At 34.6% G+C, this 25,476-nt stretch overlaps 1 protein-coding gene across 4 annotated transcripts in view; it reads right to left on the reverse strand.

The window, feature by feature from the left end:
- KIFAP3 (kinesin associated protein 3) overlaps positions 1-25,476 on the reverse strand; it is a 168,954-nt gene that overhangs the window by 128,539 nt on the left and 14,939 nt on the right. For all 4 annotated transcript variants that reach the window (XR_009505374.1, XM_059936022.1, XM_059935996.1 and 1 more), the window contains 6 exons: positions 20,843-20,997; positions 18,291-18,346; positions 17,593-17,734; positions 3,913-4,012; positions 2,463-2,587; positions 189-287 (listed from right to left, as the gene is read on the reverse strand). Coding sequence is in view for 3 of the 4 variants with exons in the window: in XM_059936022.1 (XP_059792005.1) it covers positions 189-287; positions 2,463-2,587; positions 3,913-4,012; positions 17,593-17,734; positions 18,291-18,346; positions 20,843-20,997 (677 nt within the window). In the remaining variant the exon portion in view is untranslated. The remainder of the gene's footprint in view (positions 1-188; positions 288-2,462; positions 2,588-3,912; positions 4,013-17,592; positions 17,735-18,290; positions 18,347-20,842; positions 20,998-25,476) is intronic.

The raw sequence follows: 25,476 nt of genomic DNA on the forward strand, positions 1-25,476 counted from the left end.
GGTAGAAAGATAGTGCAGTGAAATTTAAAACATCATTATCAATGCTAAAGACAGAAGATTCTGTAGTACATTAAAATTCATAGAACTTTCAATTAGTCTGGTATTAGCTTTATTTATCTGACAAAAATAGAACAAGCTGAATGTATAGTAAGAACTTTGTTGCGTTCTCATTGCTTAGGTATTCATACCTCGTAAGAGCTGTTCCTGTTTTACCACAAGCCCCTGGTATTTTTTAAAGGTTTTTTCATAATCTTTTCTCAAGGTTTGGTTTTCAGGGTCTTCATCAAGTAAACAAGTTAAGGATCATCCATATTCACTGAAGCAAAGAAAACCTAATGAAAAATACTATGAAGAACAGTGCTAATAAATTTTATGTGCAATTTTATCCAGTTATTTTCTGTAACCAATAGTTTAATTAAAATATTATTCCCTGCACAATTGTGTTATAACAGATCTTCTTAACCAAGTGCTCGAGGATGTGCTTGCAGACCTTGGGTGAACACATGTTTAGGCTTCACCAAGTACTTGAATCCTCAGAAATTGTATGTAAATATTTTATGTATGTGCACAAGTCTCTAACTTTCACCAGATTAAAAAATAGGTCCATGAATCAAAAAGGTTACAGCCTTAAAGAATGATTTAGTTAATAAGAATAGTGAATTCCACTTCGGACAGATGTCTAGTATATTGAAAGGACGTTGATTATATCTAAAGCTTTTTAGCACCCTCTTCAGACTACATACAAAAAGAGAAATATCCCAAAGTTAGAGAGAAACAAAATTTAAAAATTATATCTTATAGCCCCAAATAGTCCCTTGGACACCTGCAGAAATAACCAATTACTTCAGTATGAATTCAGGATCCCCAAGCACTCAAAAACATCCCCCTTGTGGAATGCTACTTGCATCACAACACAAGGAAACTTAAGACTTAATAAAATAGTAATATCTTAGGAGAAATGGCCAAAATTCTGATAGGTCATTTTTATATTCCTTCAATTATTGTAATCCACTGATTCTGAGACACATTTATTGCACATCTTAACATCTCCAGAATTTGAATATATCTTATAATCCATGATATGTCATAGTTTTAATTGGAAGCATCTTTTTCCTTTCCCAGTGGTTCATAAATAATGGTGTATCTTACATTCAGTGGTGTCTAATATTTATAGGAATATGATATATCCTAAAAGATCAGTTCTTGTCACCAAGCAATCACAAAGTATAAATTAATGATTGCTAAAAGTCCCATTAGTGGTTCCTCTGTATCCCCCCTGCCTTAGTTTCAATGAATTTTAGGTACATTCAGGAAATTTGGGACTCAAGAAATGACCTGAAGTCTCCAGGATTATTGAGTGGTCCATATGGTTTAAGTCAACACCAATCTAGATGTCAGAAGCTTAAAGCACATAGAGAAAATTGTCTAAACCTGTAAAGATCCTAATTAAGAAAAGTCAAATCTGTGTGTGTGTGTGAGGGTGTATTTTTATAGTGCCTTGGGTATTCCACGAAGGGGAGGTAAAAAACATGAGATATTGGGCACAACAGAAATAATATTTTTACTTTTTAAAAGAGATCAATAAATATTGGGTTCAAAGGAAAGTTACCAATATGACTTGTCATCTGCAAAACATGTCATATTAGACAGATATGAATAAGCCAGGGCCTTCAATTTAGAATTAAAGTTGTAGAAGAAATATGACAAATATCTTCATATATAAGAAATGTGATATTGAAGAAAATATCCTTATTCTATATTGCTTCAGTATGCAAGATTAGAATCAAGGGATAGAAGTTATTGGGAAGTAGACTTTAGTACACTAAGCAAAAAACCATTATAATAAATAGAATGTCAAAACACAGAATGAGCTAAATCAATAAGCAGTGACATGATAAAGAGACTAAATAATCGATTTGTAAGGGAAGTTGCAGAAAAGATTCTTGTATTGAAAGGTTAAAATTGATTCTTTTTAAGGTTCCTTTCACAGGTTCTACGCTTCTGCAGGCATCTCAAATTTGTATGTAAGTCCAAAAATACTTTTTTTAATAATTAGAAAAATAGAATTTAAAACTATGTTCTTCACCAAATTCACACTCATTCCAATCAAAGTCACCTTATTACACAGAGAAAACTACATAAGCAACAGTGGTGAGCCAGACTTCAGCTAACTAAAGGATCTTAAGGGACAAAATAGCACAGTCACTTAGAGACTCAACAATTCAGTTATCCAGGACCACTATTATCTACTCCCTCTAGCTTATCACCTAATCAAAGTTGTAAAAAGATTAAAAAGTATATGTAAAACTATATTCATTCTGATAATTTCAATCTTCATCTTAACCTTCAGCACACTTTTGCATTTTTTCAAGTAATGTGAATGACAAACAAAACAAAATCCTCTCCATCCAAAGCTCACAGCAACAGGCAACAGTGGGGTGAAATGCCGCTTCAAAGGATATCAGTTTTCTTCTTCTTAGAAAGTTCTTCTTGCCAAAGCTCATGTCTTTTTAATTCATGATCAATGATATTCATACACAGAGCTCCAATTTTATAGTGAGTGATAAGTCCATGAAACTGAGAAAAGCTTTAAAGAAGAGTTTTTAGTATGTATTTAAAGGAATACATTTTGTGGCTTCAGGAAATCTGTTTTGGATAAACACTGGTACAAACAATGTAAAATAGACTTGATATACACATTTCAATAAATGAATATGCCCACAGTATACTAGGAAGACATGAAATTGTGAGATTACTTTAAATATATTTTAACACACAACACTTAACCTGAAACGAAATTATTTTTAAGTTAGAAATTACACAGAACACATTTTTGTAATTAACCACCATTTTAACTATTCAGATACCCTCAAAATAAAATTTCAGACTACCACCTAACAAAACTAATAATATAACAGTACTATTATTGAATAAAACTGATACCAGGAAATAAACTAGTGAAGTATTAGCAATTAGGTTTTATATACGTTTCCTAGACAATTTATTCATCCAAGTATTTATTCAGTAAATATTTATTTGCTAATGCTGGCACATTTTTAGAACAGAGGTAAGAAATTCCCGAGAATTTCTGAAAAGTCAGAAACTTTTCACAATGTCTCAATAAGTATCCTTCTAAAGAATATATGTGTATAAATAAAATACATGAATACATAACAGGTATGTGTTTGCAAACATATACTGTGTATACACACACACACACACACACACACACACACACACACACACACACACACAGTTGACCCTTGAACAATGCAAGGGATAGGGGTGCCAACCCTCTGTGTCGTCAAAAATGTATAACTTATAGTGGGTCCTCCATATCTGCAGTTCTGCATCCACAGTTTCAACTGGGGGACCATGTAGTATGGTAGTACATACTTAGTGGAAAAAAAACTATGTATAAGTGGACTCACGCAGTTCAAACCCATGTTGTTCAAGGATCAACTGTATATAAAACAGTAACATTTACTGGCACTTACTCTGGGTCAGGCTTTTTTCTAATACCTTCCTGAAGAGGATGCTCCTATTACTATCCACAATTACAGATGAGGAAACTGAGCACAGAAAGGTTAAGTAATGTAGCCAAGATCACACGGCTAATAAACAGCAGGACTTGGATTCAAAGCCAGAGAGTCTATTTCCAGAGCCCATAACTCTTAAACTCTAAACCATTATATTATCCTACTGTACATGTATATGCATTGGTGAGTGTAGACTGAAAGAAAGAGAGAACAACAAAGAGGACAGAGAATTGGAAATAGAAGTTTAGAGGCAGAGCGTAGTTAGATACATAAGAAGACTGAGAAAACTAGTGATCTACTATCTAAACCAATGACACAGACAGACAGAAATAGATATAGATCAGTACTTTTATTTCCTAATTTTTACACTTACCTGGAAAAGCAAAAAAAGATGTATATTATGTTTGTAGCTAACTCAACACTTTGCTTCCAGTCTTCTCTGAGGACTCTTGCTAATGCACCAAGGGCAGTTTCTAAAGAAAAAGGGGATGTACAAAAATGATCACTCACTTTGCCTCTGATATAAAGGGTAATTGGTTTTAAATGTCTACTATCAATAAATAACAAAGCTAAGATAGAACTGGGACAAAAAGTAGGATGCTTCTTTCCAACACAGAAAGCTATTTTTAAAACTGAAATACTAAAACTCACAACATGCAGCTTTAAGTCTAACTGTAAATAGAAAAATAAAATATGATCTAAATAAAGTAACATAGTAAGTATACCATGGGTGACAATAAAATAATACAACGAACCATTTATTTCTTAATTTTCATTTCCACTTGCTACTGCAGTGCCAGTTTTTTTTTAACATCTGATTTAATGTGTTCATGAATAAGTGAAAAACTAGATTAAGTCTAAAAAAATAATGAGCAGTTTAAAGCAGGCTACCACTGACTTCACTAAAGCAAATTAATAATCAAATAAAACTTATACACAGAAAAATAAGTCTAATATTTTAATGTCATGTTAAATTGATGCCAACAGACATAAATAGAGCAAAAAGTTTTTCACAAAACTAGCTTTAGGGTAGATTGATAAACATCCCTGTTACACCTTTTTCCTGAAAAAGGTAATGAATTGATTAATGAGAATTACTATACATTAAGTAAACATAAAGTAATGAGACTAGTTTCAAATTAGTACTGTTACATGGCTGACTAAATCTTAAAATCATTAAAAATTGAAATATCTGTGTATTACATAGTGATCAAAATGCAACTTTCTATAACAGGCACTGAGGATCTATTGTACTTCGTGGACTGCATTGTAAGTATTTATTATGGTAATGAAAGTATTTAGTTTATTTGAGCTTTCTGGCCATTCAGATTATGAAACAACAAGAATTCAGTATATTACTAATCCACTTAGTGAGGAATTTTTTATACAAACTGAAAAACACCCTATAATAGCATTTCACTGTATTATTCATATTCATAATACAGAGCACTGGTATAATACAGGTTTTGAACAAAATTATTCTGAAGTCAAATAAATAGGTAATATGCAAAAGCTCTAAAAAAGTCCTACTTAATAAAGAATCTGGTTTAGCTTTGCTTAATCCAGTATTTCCAAAGGCATTCATCCTTATAATCCAGAGGATACAGCATTTCTTAGAATATACTTTGGAAAATGATGTACTACAATGTCACAAATTTAGCATTTTTCTTCTTTACTAAAGAACAGAAAAATGTCTCAATAAAAATACAGCTATAGGAATTATACACAGGTTATGAAGAAATAAACCAAAAGAAAATTACAAAGTTTACAACAGATCAAAATATAACCCAAAATTAATTTATAATTTGAGTGCAATCATAATTAAAATTCTGTTAAGATTTTCTTAGAGAATATAATAAAGTGATCTCAAAACAATATATAAGAAAATGTACAAAGACCAGCAACACCACTTTAAAAAAAAGAACTCAACAAATTGGAACATTTCTCCTACATACTCTAAAACTCTAGTCAAAGTACAAAACAAAACAACAACAGTATGATATTGGTATGGAAGTTATCAAACAGATCAATGGAAAAGAAAAGAAAGCATCAAAACATATCTATGAATATATGAGAACAGTATCTGGCACAGAATAAGCTTTCAAGAAGTATCAATTGAATAAAAAAATGGCCAGCATATAGTAGAAAAGCCATTTCAAATCTCTGGGAAAAGAAGGAGTATTCAATAACTAAGCTGGGGAGAGACCTTCAAGATGGCAGAAGAGTAAGACGAGGAGATCACCTTCCTCCCCACAAATACATCAGAAATACATCTACATGTGGAACAACTCCTACAGAACACCTACAACACTGGCAGAAGACCTCAGACCTCCCAAAAGTCATGAAACTCCCCACATGCCTGGGTAGGGGAAAAGAAAAAAGAAAAAACAGAGACAAAAGAATAGGGACAGGACCTGCACCAGTGGGAGGGAGCTGTGAAGGAGGAAAGGTTTCCACACACTAGGAAGCCCCTTCACGGGCGGAGACTGCGGGTGGTGGAAGGGAACCTTCAGACCCACGGAGGAGAGTGCAGCAACAGGGGTGCAGAGGGCAAAGCGGAGAGATTCCCTCACAGAGGAGCGGTGCCGACCAGCACTCAGCAGCCCAAGAGACTTCTCTGCTCACCCGCTGGGACAGATGGGGGCTGGGAGCTGAGGCTCGGGCTTCTGAGGTCAGATCCCAGGGAGAGGACTGGGGTTGGCTGCGTGAACACAGCCTGAAGGGGGCTAGTGCGCCACAGCTAGCCGGGAGGGAGTCCGGGAAAAAGTCTGGACCTGCCTAAGTGGCAAGAGACCATTGTTTAGTGGTGCGCGAGGAGACGGGATTCAGAGCACTGCCTAAACCGTCTCCAGAGACGGGCGCGAGCCGTGGCTATCAGCATGGACACCAGAGACGGGCATAAAACGCTAAGGCTGCTGCTACAGCCACCAAGAAGCCTGTGTGCAAGCACAGGTCACTATCCACACCTCCCCTCCCGGGAGACTGTGCAGCCCTCCACTGCTAGGGTCCCGTGATCCAGGGACAACTTCCCTGGGAGAACACACGGCGCGCCTCAAGCTGGTGCAACGTCCTGCCGGCCTCTGCCGCCCGCAGGCTCAACCTGCATTCTGTACCCCTCCCTCCCCCTGGCCTGAGTGAGCCAGAGCCCCCTAATCAGCTGCTACTTTAACCCCGTCCTGTCTGAGCAAAGAACAGATGCCCTCAGGAGACCTACACGCAAATCCAAAGCTGAACCCCAGGTGCTGTGCGAACAAAGAAGAGAAAGGGAAATCTCTCCCAGCAACCTCAGGAGCAGCAGGTTAAATCTCCACAATCAACTTGATGTACCTGCATCTGTGGAATACCTGAATAGACAACGAATCATCCCAAAATTGAGGCGGTGGACTTTGGGAGCAACGATATAAATTTTTTTTTCCTCTTTCTCTTTTTGTGAGTGTGTACGTGTATGCTTCTTTGTGTGATTTTGTCTGTAGAGCTTTGCTTTTACCATTTGTCCTAGGGTTCTGTCTGTCCATTTTTTTTTTTTTAGTATAATTTTTAGCGCTTGTTATCATTGGTGGATTTGTGTTTTGGTTTGGTTGCTCTCTTCTTTCTTCCCTTTTTATTTTCTTTTTATTACTTTTAAATTTTTTTATTTTTAATAATTATTTTTTATTTAAATAACTTTATTTTCTTTCTTTCTTTCTTTTTTCTCCCTTTTCTTCTGAGCTGTGTGGCTGACAGGGTCTCAGTGCTCCAGCCGGGTGTCAGGCCTGTGACACTGAGGTGGAAGAGCCGAGTTCAGGACACTGGACCACCAGAGAACTCCCGGTTCCACATAATATCAAATGGCAAAAGCTCTCCCAGAGATCTCCATCTCAACACTAAGACCCAGCTCCACTCAATGACCAGCAAGCTACAGTGCTGGACACCCTATGCCAAACAACTAGCAAGACAGGAACACAACCCCACCCATTAGCAGTGAGGCTGCCTAAAATCATAATAAGGTCACAGACACCCCAAAACACACCACCGGACACAGTCCTGCCCACCAGAAAGACAAGATCCAGCCTCATCCACCAGAACACAGGCACTAGTCCCCTCCACCAGGAAGCCTACACAACTCACTGAACCAACCTTAGCCACTGGGGGTGGACACCAAAAACAACGGGAACTACAAACCTGCAGCCTGTGAAAAGGAGATCCCAAACACAGTGAGTTAAGAAAAATGAGAAGACAGAGAAACACACAGTAGATGAAGGAGCAAGTTAAAAACCCACCAGACCAAACAAATAAAGAGGAAATAGGCAGTCTACCTGAAAACGAACTCACAGTAATGATAGTAAAGATGATCCAAAATCTTGGAAACAGAATGGAGAAAATACAAGAAACGTTTAACAAGGACCTAGAAAACTAAAGAGCAAACAAACAATAATGAACAACACAATAAATGAAATTAAAAATTCTCTAGAAGGAATCAATACCAGAATAACTGAGGTAGAAGAACGGATAAGTGACCTGGAAGATAAGATAGTGGAAATAACTATTGCAGAGGAGAATAAAGAAAAAGAATGAAAATAATTGAGGACAGTCTCAGAGACCTCTGGGACAACATTAAACACACCAACATTCGAATTATAGGGGTCCCAGAAGAAGAAGAAAAAAAGAAAGGTTCTGAGAAAATATTTGAATAAATTAGAATTGAAAACTTCCCCAGTATGGGAAAGGAAATAGTTAATCAAGTCCAGAAAGCACAGAGAGTCCCATACAGGATAAACCCAAGGAAAAACACGCCAAGACACATATTAATCAAACTATCAAAAATGAAATACAAAGAAAAAATATTAAAAGCAGCAAGGGAAAAACAACAAATAACACACAAGGGAATCCCCATAAGGTTCACAGCTGATCTTTCAGCAGAAACTCTGCAAGCCAGAAGGGAGTGGCAGGACATATTTAAAGCGATGAAAGGGAAAAACCTACACCCAAGATTCCTCTACCCAGCAAGGATCTCATTCAGATTCGACAGAGAAATTAATATCTTTACAGACAAGTGAAAGCTAAGAGAATTCAGCACCACAAAGCCAGCTTTAGAAAAAATGCTAAAGAAACTTCTCTAGGTGGGAAACACAAGAAAAAGACTCACAAAACAAACCCAAAACAATTAAGAAAATGGTAACAGGAACATACATATTGATAATTACCTTAAATGTAAATGGATTAAATGCTCCAGCCAAAAGACGTAGACGGGCTGAATGGATACAAAAACAAGACCCATATATATGCTGTCTAAAAGAGACCCACATCAGACCAAGGGACACATACAGACTGAAAGTGAGGGGATGGAAAAAGATATTCCATGCAAATGGAAATCAAAAGAAAGCTGGAGCAGCAATTCTCATATCAGACAAAATAGACTTTCAAATAAAGACTATTACAAGAGACAAAGAAGGACACTACATAATGATCAAGGGATCAATCCAAGAAGAAGATATAACAATTGTAAATATTTATGCACCCAACACAGGAGCACCTCAATACATAAGGCAAATGTTAACAGCCATAAAAGGGGAAATCAACAGGAACACAATCATAGCAGAGGACTTTACACTGCACTTTCACCAATGGACAGATCATCCAAAATGAAAATAAATAAGGAAACACAAGCTTTAAATGTTACATTAAACAAGATGGACTTAATTGATATTTATAGGACATTCCACCCAAAACACAACAGAATACACTTTCTTCTCAAGTGCACACACAGAACATTCTCTAGGATAGATCATATCTTGGGTCACAAATCAAGCCTTGGTAAACTTAAGAAAACTGAAATCGTATCAAGTATCTTTTCCAACCACAATGCTATAAGACTCAATGCTATAAGATATCAATTACAGGAAAAAATCTGTAAAAAATACAAACACATGGAGGCTAAACAATACACTACTTAATGACCAAGAGATCACAGAAGAAATCAAAGAGGAAATCAAAAATACCTAGAAACAAATGACAATGAAAACACGATGGCCCAAAACCTAAGGGATGCAGCAAAAGAAGTTCTAAAAGGGAAGTTTATAGCAATACAAGCCTACCTAAAGAAACAAGAAACATCTCAAATAAACAACCTAACCTTACACCTAAAGCAATTAGAGAAAGAAGAACAAAAAAAAAAAAAAACCCAAAGTTAGCAGAAGGAAAGAAATCATAAAGATCAGATCAGAAATACAGGAAAAAGAAATGAAGGAAACAATAGCAAAGATCAATAAAAATAAAAGCTGTTTCTTTGAGAAGATAAACAAAATTGATAAACCATTAGCCAGACTCATCAAGAAAAAAAGGGAGAAGACTCAAATCAATAGAATTAGGAATGAAAAAGGAGAACAACTGACAGTGCAGAAATACAAAGGATCATGAGAGATCACTTCAAGCAACTATATGCCAATAAAATGGACAACCTGGAAGAAATGGACAAATTCTTAGAAAAGCACAACCTTCCGAGACTGAACCAGGAAGAAATAGAAAATATAAACAGACCAATCACAAGCACTGAAATTGAGACTGTGATTAAAAATCTTCCAACAAACAAAAGCCCAGGACCAGAGGGCTTCACAGGAGAATTCTATCAAACATTTAGAGAAGAGCTAACACCTATCCTCCTCAAACTCTTCCAAAATATAGCAGAGGGAGGAACACTCCCAAACTCATTCTATGAGGCCACCGTCACCCAGATACCAAAACCAGACAAAGATGTCACAAAGAAAGAAAACTACAGGCCAATATCACTGATGAACATAGATGCAAAAGTCCTCAACAAACTACTAGCAAACAGAATCCAACAGGACATTAAAAGGATCACACACGATGATCAAGTGGGGTTTATCCCAGGAATGCAAGGATTCTTTCATATACGCAAATCAATCGATGTGATACACCATATTAACAAATTGAAGGAGAAAAACCATGTGATCATCTCAATAGATGCAGAAAAAGCTTTCGACAAAATTCAACACCCATTTATGATAAATAACCCTAGAGAAAGTAGGTATAGAGGGAACATACCTCAACATAGTAAAGGCCATATATGACAAACCCACAGCCAACATCGTTCTCAATGGTGAAAGACTGAAACCATTTCCTCTAAACTCAGGAACAAGACAAGGATGCCCACTCTCAGCACTATTATTCAACATAGTTTTGGCAGTTTTACCCAGAGCAATCAGAGAAGACAAAGAAATAAAAGGAATCCAAATCGGAAAAGAAGAAGTAAAGCTGTCACTGTTTGCAGATGACATACTATACATAGATAATCCTAAAGATGCTATCAGACAACTACTAGAGCTAATCAATGAATTTGGTAAAGTAGCAGGATACAAAATTAATACACAGAAATGTCTTCCATTCCTATACTCTAAGGATGAAAAATCTGAAAGAGAAATGAAGGAAACACTCCCATTTACCACTGCAACAAAAAGAATAAAATACCCAGGAATAAACCTACCTCAGAAGACAAAAGACCTGTATGCAGAAAACTATAAGACACTGATGAAAGAAATTAAAGATGATACAAACAGATGGAGAGATATACCATGTTCTTGGATTGGAAGAATCAACACTGTGAAAATGACTAAACTACCCAAAGCAATCTACACATTCAACGCAATCCCTATCAAACTACCAATGGCATTTTTCACAGAACTAGAACAAAAAATTTCACAATTTGTATGGAAACACAAAAGACCCCAAATAGCCAAAGCAATCTTGAGAAAGAAAAACAGAGTTGGAGGAATCAGGCTCCTGGACTTCAGACTATACTACGAAGCTACAGTAATCAAGGCAGTATGGTACTGGCCCCAAAACAGAAATACAGATCAATGGAACAGGATAGAAAGCCCAGAGATAAACCCATGCACATATGGTCACCTTATTTTTGATAAAGGAGGCAAGAATATACAATGGAGAAAAGACAGCCTCTTCAATAAGTGATGCTGGGAAAACTGGACAGCTACATGTAAAAGAATGAAATTAGAACACTCCCTAACACCATACACAAAAATAAACTCAAAATGGATTAAAGACCTAAATGCAAGGCCAGATACCATAAAAGTCTTAGAGGAAAATATAGGCAGAACACTCTATGACATAAATCACAGCAAGATCCTTCTTGACCCATCTCCTAGAGAAATGGAAATAAAAAGAAAAATAAACAAATGGGACCTAATGAAACTTAAAAGCTTTTGCACAGCAAAGGAAACCATAAACAAGATGAAAAGACAACCCTCAGAATGGGAGAAAATATTTGCAAATGAAGCAACTGACAAAGGATTAAACTCTGAAATTTACAAGCAGCTCATGCAGCTCAATATAAAAAAAAAAAAAACAAACAACCCAATCCAAAAATGGGCAGAAGACCTAAATAGACATTTCTCCAAAGAAGATATACAGATTCCCAACAAACACATGAAAGAATGCTCAACATCACTAATCATTAGAGAAATGCAAATCAAAAGTACAATGAGGTATCACCTCACACCAGTCAGAATGGCCATCATCAAAAAATCTACAAACAATAAATGCTGGAGAGGGTGTGGAGAAAAGGGAACCCTCTTGCACTTTTGGTGGGAATGTAAACTGATATAGCCACTATGGAGAACAGTATGGAGGTTCCTTAAAAAACTACAAATAGAAGTACCATACAACCCAGCAATCCCACTACTGGGCGTATACCCTGAGAAAACCATTAATTCAAAAAGAGTCATGTACCACAATGTTCACTGCAGCTCTATTTACAATAGCCAGGACATGGAAGCAACCTAAGTGTCCATCGACAGATGAATGGATAAAGAAGATGTGACACATATATACAATGGAATATTAGTCAGCCATAAAAAGAAACGAAATTGAGTTACTTGTAGTGAGGTGGATGGACCTAGAGTCTGTCATACAGAGTGAAGTAAATCAGATAGAGAAAAGCAAATACTGTATGCTAACATATATGGAATCTAAAAAAAAAAAAAACAAGAAAAAAAGTGGTTCTGAAGAACCTAGGGGCAGGACAGGAATAAAGATGCAGAGGTAGAGAATGGACTTGAGGACATGGGGAGGGGGAAGGGTAAGCTGTGACAAAGTGAGAGAGTGGCATGGACATATATACATTACCAGTTGTAAAATAGATAGCTAGTGGGAAGCAGCCGCATAGCACAGGGAGATCAGCTCAGTGCTTTGTGACCACCTAGAGGGGTGGCATAGGGAGAGTGGGAGGGAGACGCAAGAGGGAGCAGATATGGGGATGTACGTATATGTATAGCTGATTCACCTTGTTATAAAGCAGAAACTAACACACCGTTGTAAAGCAATTATACTCCAATAAAGATGTTAACAAAAAAAAACTAAGTTGGAATAACTGGCTATACAATGTGGAAAAAAATAAAATTACATCTCTACCTGTCACTTTCAACAAAAATGAATTCCAGGGCCAAGCACTTTAGGAACAGCAGAGTAAAGACCTGCAAAAATCCACACTCTTCCATAAGCAAATATAATACTGGTAAATTTTTTCAAAATCAACTCTTTTAGAACTCTGTAAATTAGTTTTGCAAAAACTCAAGAAGTGTTTATTTAAGAAATATGGCTGACTTGGTAAAAACAGTGAGCTCTGTGGCATTTCAACTTGCCCAAATCCATCCCCTCTGTGCAACTTTGTGGAAACTTTGAAAACCAACAGCATCACAACCATGCTATCTGTGAAAAACAGTAGCCCAGCAGCAACTGGAGGAAGCAGAACAGTGTGGTGTCCCCCCCAAATTCCCACTCCGGTGAACTGTCAATATCTTGTCCATCAGGGTACTTGCTGAAAAGCTCCATTCCCATGGTTTGGCTTTATTTGACCTGACTCAGAGATTGCTCTCACAAACAGCCTTAGACCCAGGGCATTTGTTGAAAACTACCAGCAGCAACATTGCAGCTATGCGCAGCAGCCTAGCCAACTTGAGGTAACAAGAGGCTGACCAAAACACTTTAAAAGGAAAAACTGGGAAATGAGATATTCACTGGGTCTTTGAAAGACTCCAACACATTCCTCGGACTCCAGAAGGCCCGGCACACACGCAGGAATGTGCACATGCCAGGGGAAGACCTAAAAAAGCCTAACCTCTCATCTCTGGCCAACCTTGAGGCAATATTCAAGCAGGAATTGAAGGCTAAGGCTTGTAAACTACTTCCCTGAGCACTGAAGACATCCTCCCACCCACATGTACACACCCACAGCCCCTCAGCAAAGGCTGGGGCGCTGTGTGCCAGGCATTTAAAGAAATCTCTATCTAATCATTAGTTACCACTAAACTAACTGAGCAGAGGCTTCAGTGACTGCAGAGACAAAGAATACAGACTTTACAGTAATTAATTAATCCAGGAAACTCATTAAACAAATAAACAGCAGATATAACAAGTCCGGGAAGGAGTGGAAATCTGATTTCCAGAGTTGCCCCAATATTATTTCAACAACAACAAAAAATACAGCACATGCAAAGAAACAGAGGACAGTATTTGCCATACTCAGAAAACACAGCATTCAATAGAAACTGTCCATGAGGAAGCTCACATTTTGAACTTATGAGACAATGATTTTAAATTATGTGAAGTTACTGTAAATATATTGAAAGAACTAAAGGAAATCATGTCTAAAGAATTAAAGGAAAATATGAGAAGGTATGAGAATTATGTCTCACCAAACAAAGAATATCAATAAGGAGATACAAATTATACAAAATGAACCAAATAGAAATTCTGAAGTTGCAAGTATGATTTCTGAAATGAAAAATTCATTAGAAGGTCCTAACAGCAGATGTGAATCAGAAAAAAAAATCAACAAATGTAAAGGCAGGTTAATTAAGATTATCCAGTCTGAGGAACAGAAAGAAAGAAATAGAGCTTCAAAGACCTATATGACATCAACAAGCTTACTAACACGGGGGTCCCAAGGGGAAAGGATAGAGAGGAAGGAGCTAGATAAATATTTAACAAAATAATGGTCCAATCTTCCTAAACTTGATTAAAAACATTAATCTACATATCCAAGAAGCTCCACAAATTCCAAGCAAGATAAACTCAAAGATATGACCACCTAAACACATCATAAGTCAAACTGGCAAACGCCAAAGGTAAAGCAAATGTTGAAAGTAGCAAGAGAAAATCAATTCAACATGTACACATGGTCCTCAATAAGGTTAACAGTTGGTTTCACATCAGTAACCATGCAGACATGAAGCCAGTGGGATGACATATTCAAATTGTAAAAGAAAAAGACTGTCAACCAGTAATTCTATATCCAGCAAAACTACCCTTTAAACAGAAGAAAAGTTATTCCTAGGTAAACAAAAACTTAGACAATTTGTTGCTAGTAGACCTTTTCTATGAGAGATACTAAAGGGATTCCATCAGGCTGAAATGCAAGGACACTAGAGAGTAACTTAAGTCCAAACAGAGGAAAAAAGAGCACCGGTAAAGGTAACTCTCTCTATATATAAACATAAAAGACATTATAAACATATTTTTGATTGTATTATCTTCTTCTATCTGATTTTAAAGTGCATACATCAATAATTATATTACTTGCTGATAGGCTGATAATGTATGCAGATGTAATATGTTTGAAATAATAGTATAAAGGTATGGGGTAGGAATAGAGGTATACTGAAGCAAAGTTTTTGTATATTGTTAAAATTATGTTGACATTAACTTAAACTAGATTTTTAAAATTTAAGATGGTATCTGTAATCCTAGGGTAACCACTTAGAAAATAATTCAGGAAAACACAGTAAAGGAACAACAAAAGAATTAAAATGGTGTACTAGACAATATTTCACACAAAAGAAGGCAGTAATGGAGAAACAGAAGAACAAAAAAAGATAAAAGACATATAGAAAACACAAAGTGTTAGATGACAATCCTTTATGAGTAATTATGTTAATGGTAAATAGAATAAACACGTCAATCAAAAGGCAGATTGTTTGAACGTATTAAAAAAATATGATCCAACTGTATGCATTCTACAACAGAAACACTTCAGATTCAAAGACACAAATAGGGTGAAAGTAAAAGAATGGAAAAAGATATGTCATGCAAAAAAAAAAAAAAAAAGACATTAGACTGAAAAAAACTATTTCTAAGTACATAAAAGAAAAAGGATGTATAGTTGACCCTTGAACAACATGAGTTTGAACTGCACAGGCCCATTTATACTTGAACGTGGGTTTAAACTTATGTATGCATAAGTGGACCCAGGCAGTTCAAACCCATGTTGTTTAAGGGTCAACTGTACATGATCCGTGGTTGGTTGCATCCGCAGATGTAAGGATATGGAGGACTAACTATGGGACTTGAGCATCTGCAGATTTTGGTATCCTTGGCAGGCCTCAGAACCAATCCCCCATGGATATCAAGGGATGACTGTATATATAATACATATATATATAAAAGAAAAAGAATGTATACTCATATGTAAATATACATATATTCACATGTATATATAAATTCAAACTTCACAGGGTAGGAAATCCAGAAGTCTAGTGACATGAGAAAAAGATCAAATTCATTAGAAATCAGGCAAATACAACTTAGAACAAAGAGATATTGTTTATTACCAACAACGCAGTGGCAAAAATGTTTAAGTTTTATAGCCTTCATATTCCATTGGTCTGGAGAGACAGTGGCACAACCACTTTGGAGGACAATTCAGAAATAACCCTAAGACATTATGACCTGCATTTCTGTATGACCTTTGTTTCTGTGTACACACACTTAAAAAACCCTTGCCTGTGTATATAAGATATGAACAAAGATGTTCACTAAAGTTCCCTACTGAAAACTTTGGAAACAACCAAATGACCATCAAAAGGGGAATGGCTAAAGAATATGCATAACTTCATAAAATACAATAATCAAAAGTAGTTCAAAACTAATTACACTGTATGTATCTATACGCATATAATCTTGAAACATTACTACATGGAGAAAAAATTACCAAGTAAGTGTGATATAATTAACATAAAAATTCATATAAGGTAATACTCTATTTTTAATACAGGAAAAAAACCTATATATATATATGTTTAAATATATGGAAAAGATCTGGAAGAATGTACTCCAAATTCCTAACAGATTATAGACTAATGGTCAAAGGGGGTTTTACCTGTAATACTCTAATTCTTTAAAAAGAATATATTAATATATGAGTTGTATAATTTAGAAAATACTTAAAATGTACAAATTTCCTAACTGGAATATTGGTAATATCCTGTGACTCTCTGGACAGATCTCTGGATATATTTTCCATGCTACAAAGCATTGATGTGCACTGTGCAGCTTCCATAAAAGGAGTTTGACAATAGATAAAAAAGTATTCCTTCACATGTGATGGAAATCATATCATAACAATATCTTCCATGTTTTATTTTTGGCAAAAGTGTAATCAGAAAATTATAATAATTCTATAGTGGTATTCTACAGTGGTATTACTGAGAAAAAAGGTTTTAAGAGCATTATATCTCCGTTTTCTTTTATTACCCAGCACTTCTAAGGAAAAGAAAGCAAATACTTGGCATCAAAATCAATCTAAATGAAATTTAAAAGATTACTATTTTTGGCTGTGCTACTAAAAGAAAACTAATATTGGAACTGTAATTTAATAAAAGCATATACATACATGTGCAAATGTCAGAAGTCTGATATTTTATCCTAATTGAAAGAATAAAAAGTCTTCCAGAATAGAAGAAAAAATAAAAAGTCTTCCAGAATAGAAGAAAGAAAAGATTCAGTACCATTAATGCTTTACTTTTCTGGTTTAAATTATTAGTGAATCCTCCAGAGAATATTTAAATGTTATGCCCACATGTTAAGAAATTTGAGTAAGAAGGAAAGTAATAAAGAGCTGGAAAATAAGTGCATTCCTAAGCTTGATATAAATAATTTTGGCTTACCCCTCTATGATAATAAATTTAAAAATCATATTTCACAATAATAATTCTACTTTAAATATTTATAGATAAGTCTATAAATTCAAGTCTATAAATTCTACCATTCAATAGTAGTTCTTCCAAGTTATCAGGATTTCGAGCAAGCTGTAGGATCAAGGCAGAACCCCGAACCTTGTCAGGAATATCTTCATATAATAATTCAATGTACTCATCCATGTCATTAATGTTAGCAACTTCATCAATCTGAAACAAAGGAAGAGGAAGGAAGTACTCTAAAAGAATAATGCTCAACAGAGCCAATGTCAAAGGAATGGTATTCTGTGATCAATAAACTGCCCCTGATTGTAAGAGACAAGTTTTCAAAGGACTTACAGTTGCCATCTTTTTGTAGAGGGGGAAATTAGACCTTTGGGTGATAGGACTCCTGAGTGAAAGTAGTCATAAACCATATGATAAAATGGGATGTACATAAACTCTAAAACTGGCCTATTTATATTGATAAAGTATCTTAAATGTAATGCAAAATAGTATCTACCATAATAAATTAAACATACTTTAAAACATAGTACAATAAGAATATTTAAAACATTTCACAACTTATTTATCAAAATAAATTATGTCTAAAAGACACATCCAATAATTTTTACCTTTATTAAATACTGATTTTCTACCTTTTTCAGGTACTTTAAGTTCAACCATTTTTTAAAATTCCACATTTGTTTAATGTGATTGCATGAATTATTGATGGTAAAAAGCAATACCTTAGAATCAATTCTCTATTAGATAAAAATAGTCTTACCTCCATTCCTTCAAAAGGAGGTGGATCTTTAGGCTTGCTTGATTTTTCTTTTTTTTCTGTAAAAAGATTTTTTTCTTATGAGAAGAACAACGTTTTTAGGTTTCTGGGTAATTTTTATTTTCAGCAGCTGAGTTTAATTCTAGCTAAGTTGGGGATCTTCAAATGGGTAATTTATGAAATAACCTTTTTTCCAATGTATAAAAAATGCTCATCTATAATGCATTTGTTCTAATAAGGATATCACGGAGAGTATAATAAAATCTATAAATAATCTCCAAGTTATGTTAGGTAGCAATTTAAACTCCCTCTTTGGCTAACATTTTAGGTATGTAAATAGCCAGACTCTCCAACAAGAAGCAAAATACTCCATTTTAAGTTTTCTTTCTTTTCCTAATTCACATTTAAGGTAAGAATAGGAAAATCAATAAGGCAAAGAAAAACTAATGAGTTGAGTAATATAAAAACTAAAATAAAAATTAACAAAGGAAAAGGAAAAGAAATAACTTGGATAAAGTTAAAAGGCTAAAATACGGTTGCTGATTTTTTAAACAAAATTAGGATCATAAATTAAAAGGCAAATGTTTAATATTTGTGTTAATTTAATCCTCACTTGTTCCCAAATGAATTAAAGACGTATTCAAAGGTGTTGAACACAACTTTGAGTCATTTTTTATGTTGAATTATTTGATTCACAGCAGAACTTCATTTTGTAAAAAAGAATTATCAAAAATGCTTCACTGCTCTGATCTGGGTCAAAAACCTAAGCAATGAATGCACATTAAAATAAGTTCAAGTAGTATCAAACTTTTGATTCTATAATTAGCAAATGTTTTACATATAATAGGAATTAGCCCTGATTGTTTTCAGAGGAAGGTAGCCGTTATGGACAAAGTTATGTTTTCTTAACAGCTAGATTTTTCCTCAAACAGATAATTTACTATGACACTGATTTTAATTAAGCAAAGAAAAAAAATACTTATAGTAAAGAATCACATAATCAAATAACTATTATTGTTTTGTTTCAACCACTTTTAGGGCTAGGTTTCTGCCTTTGAAATAGTGAATATCAAGTAAAAAAGAAAGAAAATGGAATAGTTTTTAAAAATAAGTGTACATATACTATAGTATAGCATTTCATATATGCCTCCAAACATTAATATCCATATAGAGAAACATATTGATTTGAATTAATTTATCTACTTATGATAACATGAAAATTTCCTCATATTCCTCTAATTTCTGGGGAAGGAGGTGAGAAGACTGATTTACTCTGAAAACTCAGTGAAAGGGTTTTCATTCATTTAAAGATATTTTATTACAAATGCCCTCGTAATTATATTAATTTAGTATTAGGAAAGATCAATTTTATCTATATTGTACAACCTACAGTAAGTACACACACATCTTAAAAGAGCATAGAATTTATTTTTCTCACTTACTTATTGAAGCTATCTCTCATCATTTAGTAACACTGTTAACAGGAATATTGTATCAAAAAATAGTTAATAAAATTTTTGATAATATTTTCCTTATAGCACTTATTATTAACAATTAATAGGTATACACTGAATGCCAGCTATGTAGTTGGAAACAATCAAATTCAAAATGCTCATTTTTGCTTTTAAATAAATTCACAGCTATTCAATTCATTCAACACACATATATTGATCATATAAAGTGTGTTAGATACTATATACAGCAACAATTAATGAAAGTATATATTAGGCACAAGGCATTTTATTTGCTGTGGATGGAGAGAGAAGACTGTTTAATCTGAAAAAAGTCCAAATGAATTTTCTCTTTCATTTTTCTATTTAATACAATCAAAACTTAAGTATAAGTTATTTCAAGGGTACCATATTTTAGAACTCACCAATGATAAAAGAAAGATGTATGTAAACTTAATAAATACTATGAAATGGAATAACTAACCATTGAATAATCTGAGATGACTTTCCATTCAAATGTCTGTACTCTCGTTTTGTTTTGGGTTTGGATTATTTGAAAATGTCTTCTATAAATAATCAACTGCTTAGCTCTAATATTTTAATGGCTTGGTTCTTTTATGAGGTAATTAAAGATAGAAGAATGGTAACAACAAAGACGTTTAGGAATGAAAAGGTAATGTTTTCCTAACAAAGATTCACAAAACTTATGCATATGACATATATTTTAACATTTAAGTAAGTAATCCATTCAAATTATCAATTAAATGTCAATAAAAAATTTAGAAAATATAAATCTAGTTGCTGGGGTAGAGAAAACAGGTTTTCTGCTCCCAATTTTCTCCTTTTATTATTCTAGAATCAATATGATATTTGCTTTTTTACTCTTTATTTCAGCACATGTGTACACACACAGTATGAAATAGATCATTTTGGAGGCATCTAACATAAAGCTTGGCATGTAGGAAACTAGTATGTTTCTTTATTCTTTCATTCACTTACTTAGAGCACTGGCAAAAGAAAACTCACCATTCAAATATCAAAAGTACAAACCATAGTCAAACAACTCTGGTTTTGCATTAAAAAGTTAGGAATTCTTCTGCTTACCTTTTCCTGACGCTGAATCACGGCGGTTCTGGAGATAGTACAACAGCTGTTCTACCTCATTTAGCTTTGAGGGATGAATGAGTTTACATTCTTCAACCACCTTTCGTGCCAGGGAAGTTATATCTGTGTTGGCATTGAGACTCTTAAGACGAATACTGCAGGCATATCAGAATTTTCCAACTCAGGTATTATTAAAGTAAGTGATAACTTAAACAATACTTCTTTTAAATAATTTACAAAACATTTAAATGTACCTAACATAGTCTCTTTTAGTAAAATATAATAAAGTATTAGATATAATTAGGCTTAGAAAAAAATGCAAAGCAATGATTTTCCTTGAGCTGGACAAATGAGATAACAAAAGGAATGGTAAAATCTACATCTGACTCTTCTAGGCAGGATAGCATATCCAGAGAGCTTGTTTTTAAAGTCTTTCTGATATCACATCAAGTTTTTAGTTATTATTAGATGTGAAAATCCATACTGCCAAAAATAAATCATTTTCTTGACCATATTCACAGTCATTTTCTTTTCATTTAGGGGCAAGACACAATATTAATATATTTGGATTCAATTGTTCTGATGGAAATTATATAGAAGACAGAAGAAAACAAAGTAGGATGCATTTTAAGATCTATATGAGTAATGCTGAGGAACAAATAAATATAGTTATACCTGTTAGTATATTAAAAAAAAAAAAAACATGTTCTCCCTCCTTTTTAATTTAATCCAGGAGATTCACTGGAAGGTCAATAAGAAAAGGTTGTTCAAAATCTGGAAACAACTACCAATTTACGTGGATTCATGGCACCAAAGAAAGCTATAAGGACATAAAATTAGGTTCAGGGAAAAGACTCAAACTGGTGGCAAAAGATTCTTGCAAAGCAGATGCATTCATGAAAAGCTTAGATTCAAAAAGAGAAACATAAGAAAGCAGCCACTATGTTGAAATACTTCTTAGTGAAGATGGCCAATTTTTGGAGAGACTCAAGGTATTAGAGGCAACAGGGACAGAGACCTCAGAAAAATGTCCTGCACTCAGCATCTGTGAAATCATTATTCAGATACAGATGATCTCTCCTGAAACAAGTCTAGTAAAGTGATCTGAATACTGTTCACAGCTTTATAGTCATCCTCGAATCTGGTCCTCTTGGGATTCTATAAGCTACCTAATAGCCTTTAATAAATTCCTTTTATGCTTGAATTTTCTAGAGTGGCTTCTAGTGTCTGTAACAAGAACCCTAGCAATACTCTGTCCCTTTATTTTAATTTTTCTCTAATTTATTTGGCTGTTTAAGTTCCTACCTTTTAAATCTTTTAAACTGTTGAATATTTTTGTATAACTTTAGCTGCACATCAGAAAGCAGAGATATAAAGGAGCGTCCATTCAGAGAAAAACTCTCAAAAGACATCTCCATGTTTAATTTTAACAAGAAACTGGGAAATCTTGAGTTTCCATAAATCTGATTGAGAAGAAGCACAACAGAAACTCTATAAACATGTATTTTTGAAATTTTCCTACTAGTTTTTTTTAGAGCAGTTTTAGGTTTACAGAAAATCTGTGCTGAAAGTACAGAGCTACCATATATGTCCCCACTACCCTCCCCCAGTACAGTTTCTTCTATTATTACCATCTTGTGATAGTGTGGTAACTTTGTCACAACTGATGAATCACTACTGATATATTATTAACTAAAGTCTACAGTTTACATTGAGGTTCACTCTTTGTATTGTATAGTTCTGTGCACTTGGACAAATGCATAATTTCATGTATCCACCATTAAAGTAGCATACAAAATAGTTTTGCTACCCTAAAAATGCCCTGTGCTCCACATATTCTCCCCTCCCACCCCCAAACTCCTGACAACTTCTAATCTATTTTTACTTTAGTTTTGCCTTTTCTAGATGGTCATACAGTTGGAATCATACAGTATATAGCTTTTCCAGTCTGGCTTCTTTCATTTAGCAATATTCATTTAGGTTCCTCTATGTCTTTTCATAGCTTGATGGTTGATTTCTTTTTAGTGCGGAATAGTACTTGACTACATGGATGCAACACAGTTTGTTTACCCATTTGCCTACTGAAGGATATCTTGGTTGCTTACAATTGTTGACAGTTATAAATAAAGCTGCTATAAACATTCATGTGCAGGTTTCTGTGTGGAAATACATTTTCAACTCATTTGGGTTAATATCTAGGAGCACAGCTGTTGGATCATATGGTAAGTGTATGTTTAGCTTTGTAAGAAACTGCCAAAATGACTTCCAAAGTAGCTGTACCATTTTGTATTTCCACCAGCAATGAGTGAGTTCCTGTTGCTCTACTTCCTCACCAGCATCTGGTGCTATCAGTGTTTTAGACTTTACACATTTTAATAGGTGCGTAGTAGTATCTTGATTTAATAAAGCAGATTTTTTCTATCTTTTTTAAGATTTATTTTCTACCAATATATATATTAGCAATCTGATTCATCATCTTCTTTCCATCCAAGTAATAGAAAGATTCTCTTCTGTTAGTGTGTACATCTCTCTCCTAAATCCTTCCCTTGTTAAAAGAGACAAAGAAAAAATATGTAGGACTAGAATTTTTAGAAAATGTCAGCTGTATGTTTACTGATTATTTCTAAAATCAAAAAATAGGCCCCCTTCATTAGGCAGCCCATGCCTATTAGTAATACCAAAAACTCATACCAAAAAATGCCCATATTATTTTTGGACCATAACCATAGATTTCTCATAATGAAATGTTCAGAAAACTGGGACTCTGTTGAAGGTGGGCTTACACATTCCTTTATCCGATAAGGGAGAATGAAATACATGTCTTCTGGACCTGAGCCATAGCACTGACTACCACAAATTAATGACAGTTTCATTTCACACCGATCTCAATGTATATGAGTGTCCCCCTCAAAACCCTCACCCCCAGCTGCCACCATTGATAAATCCTCTTAAACTATCAACAAACCATATTCTCCTTTTGGTCCCACAATATGATTCCTCTCCAAATCTTGAGCAGCCAGGTTGAATACCACAAAGTTGGGTTACAGAGGTTTTTCCCATACTGATGTTTAAATCCACTTACACTAGCCAGTTGGTAGTAACTCTTTCCAGGTGGCTCTCTAGTGAATGTACCCCTTGTCTAGAAAGCCTACAGATTTTCAAACAATAACAACATTCTCACTTAATTTTAATTGAATAAGGCTACTGACTACACTATTAAGAACTAAAAACTAAATTTCTCTCATGAAATGTGGATGCATGAGGTTCTAATGGCAAAGACCCCTAATCTGCTAGCTTTTCTATGGAAGTCAAATTAATAAAATCTTAAGAGATGTTACTTTCTCAAAATGCACAAAATTTAGGCAGCAATCACAAACACACAAATGGAAGAAAGTGTGAGAGAACACAAAAAACTGTGAGCACGTGAGTTAAAATCTACAGTGTAGGTATGTATGTGTGCATGTGTATATCTCTTCAATCTAGTGGATTATCCAAAGACTCATTTATTTTTAATGAATTATCTGTGTAATTTAGTCTTTTAACCCAAATAAGCAGAGAGACTACAGATCTTAATAAGACAGTAGGTAGCTTCTCTTTTCAGGTTGCTATACAATAAAGTTTCTTAACTGAAACACCATAAAAATTTGGGGCCAAATAATTTTTTGTTTGTAAGTGCCTATCTTATGCATTGTAGGATGTTTCGCAGCACCCCAGCCTCTATCCACTAGATACCAACAGCACCCTCCAGTTATGACAACCAAAATGTCTCCAGGTATTGCCAAATGTCCCCTGGGGGAAAAATCCTAACCAGCTGAGAACCACTGCTATATATTTAAAATACAGTGCTGTTCAGTGTGCTAAATACTAAATACTATCACATGCACTTATAGCATCCTGAATATACTTAATACCACCAAAACACACTAACTTTTTAACTAGTTCCCAAATCAAAATTATCTATGGGGGGAAGAAAGTTGGGAAAGAATACTAGGTGATCTCAGACCCTCTCTACTTCCACAAAACTACAGAAGGAGCGCAAGATCATCGCCAGCACAACTGAAGACTAACGAAAAAGGCCAGTTCCCAAGGGACTCCTGAAAGTACTATGAAAGCAGGAAGGAAAGTGTGTAGAACACTGGGAGATCTAAGCTCAATTCATTTAGACAGAAAATGCTTGTCCTATTACTAATATCTTTCACAGCGCTAGATTTTTAAGGGATGAATTCAAGGTACATGCCCCATTTGTGAATTCTGGATGTCATATCACTTTCTGTAATTCCAGGGAAGAAAGAACAACACAGGATCCCCTAAAATACAAATTTCCTAAATTAAGCTAAAAAGCCCTATATAAACATATCTTTTATAGTTGATTTCACAAGTTATATTCTATTATATGCATTTACTAAATGGGATAAATAAGAATAGGCATTTTTCATTAGGTTCCAATTATGCTCACATAAACATGATTTTCTCTGGAATATACTCTGTATTTATAATTTAATATAGTCTCCACTTCACTGAGATAATGTATGTCTGTAAGAACGCCATAATCATTTATCATCTATGCAAGTTTAAATAACATCAGATTTCTATAAAGTTTACTACTTTCAAATGTGCACAAATGAAGAAAACTT

This window comes from Balaenoptera ricei, chromosome 1 (assembly GCF_028023285.1).
Source record: "Balaenoptera ricei isolate mBalRic1 chromosome 1, mBalRic1.hap2, whole genome shotgun sequence".
In the NCBI taxonomy this organism is placed as follows: Eukaryota; Metazoa; Chordata; class Mammalia; order Artiodactyla; family Balaenopteridae; genus Balaenoptera; species Balaenoptera ricei.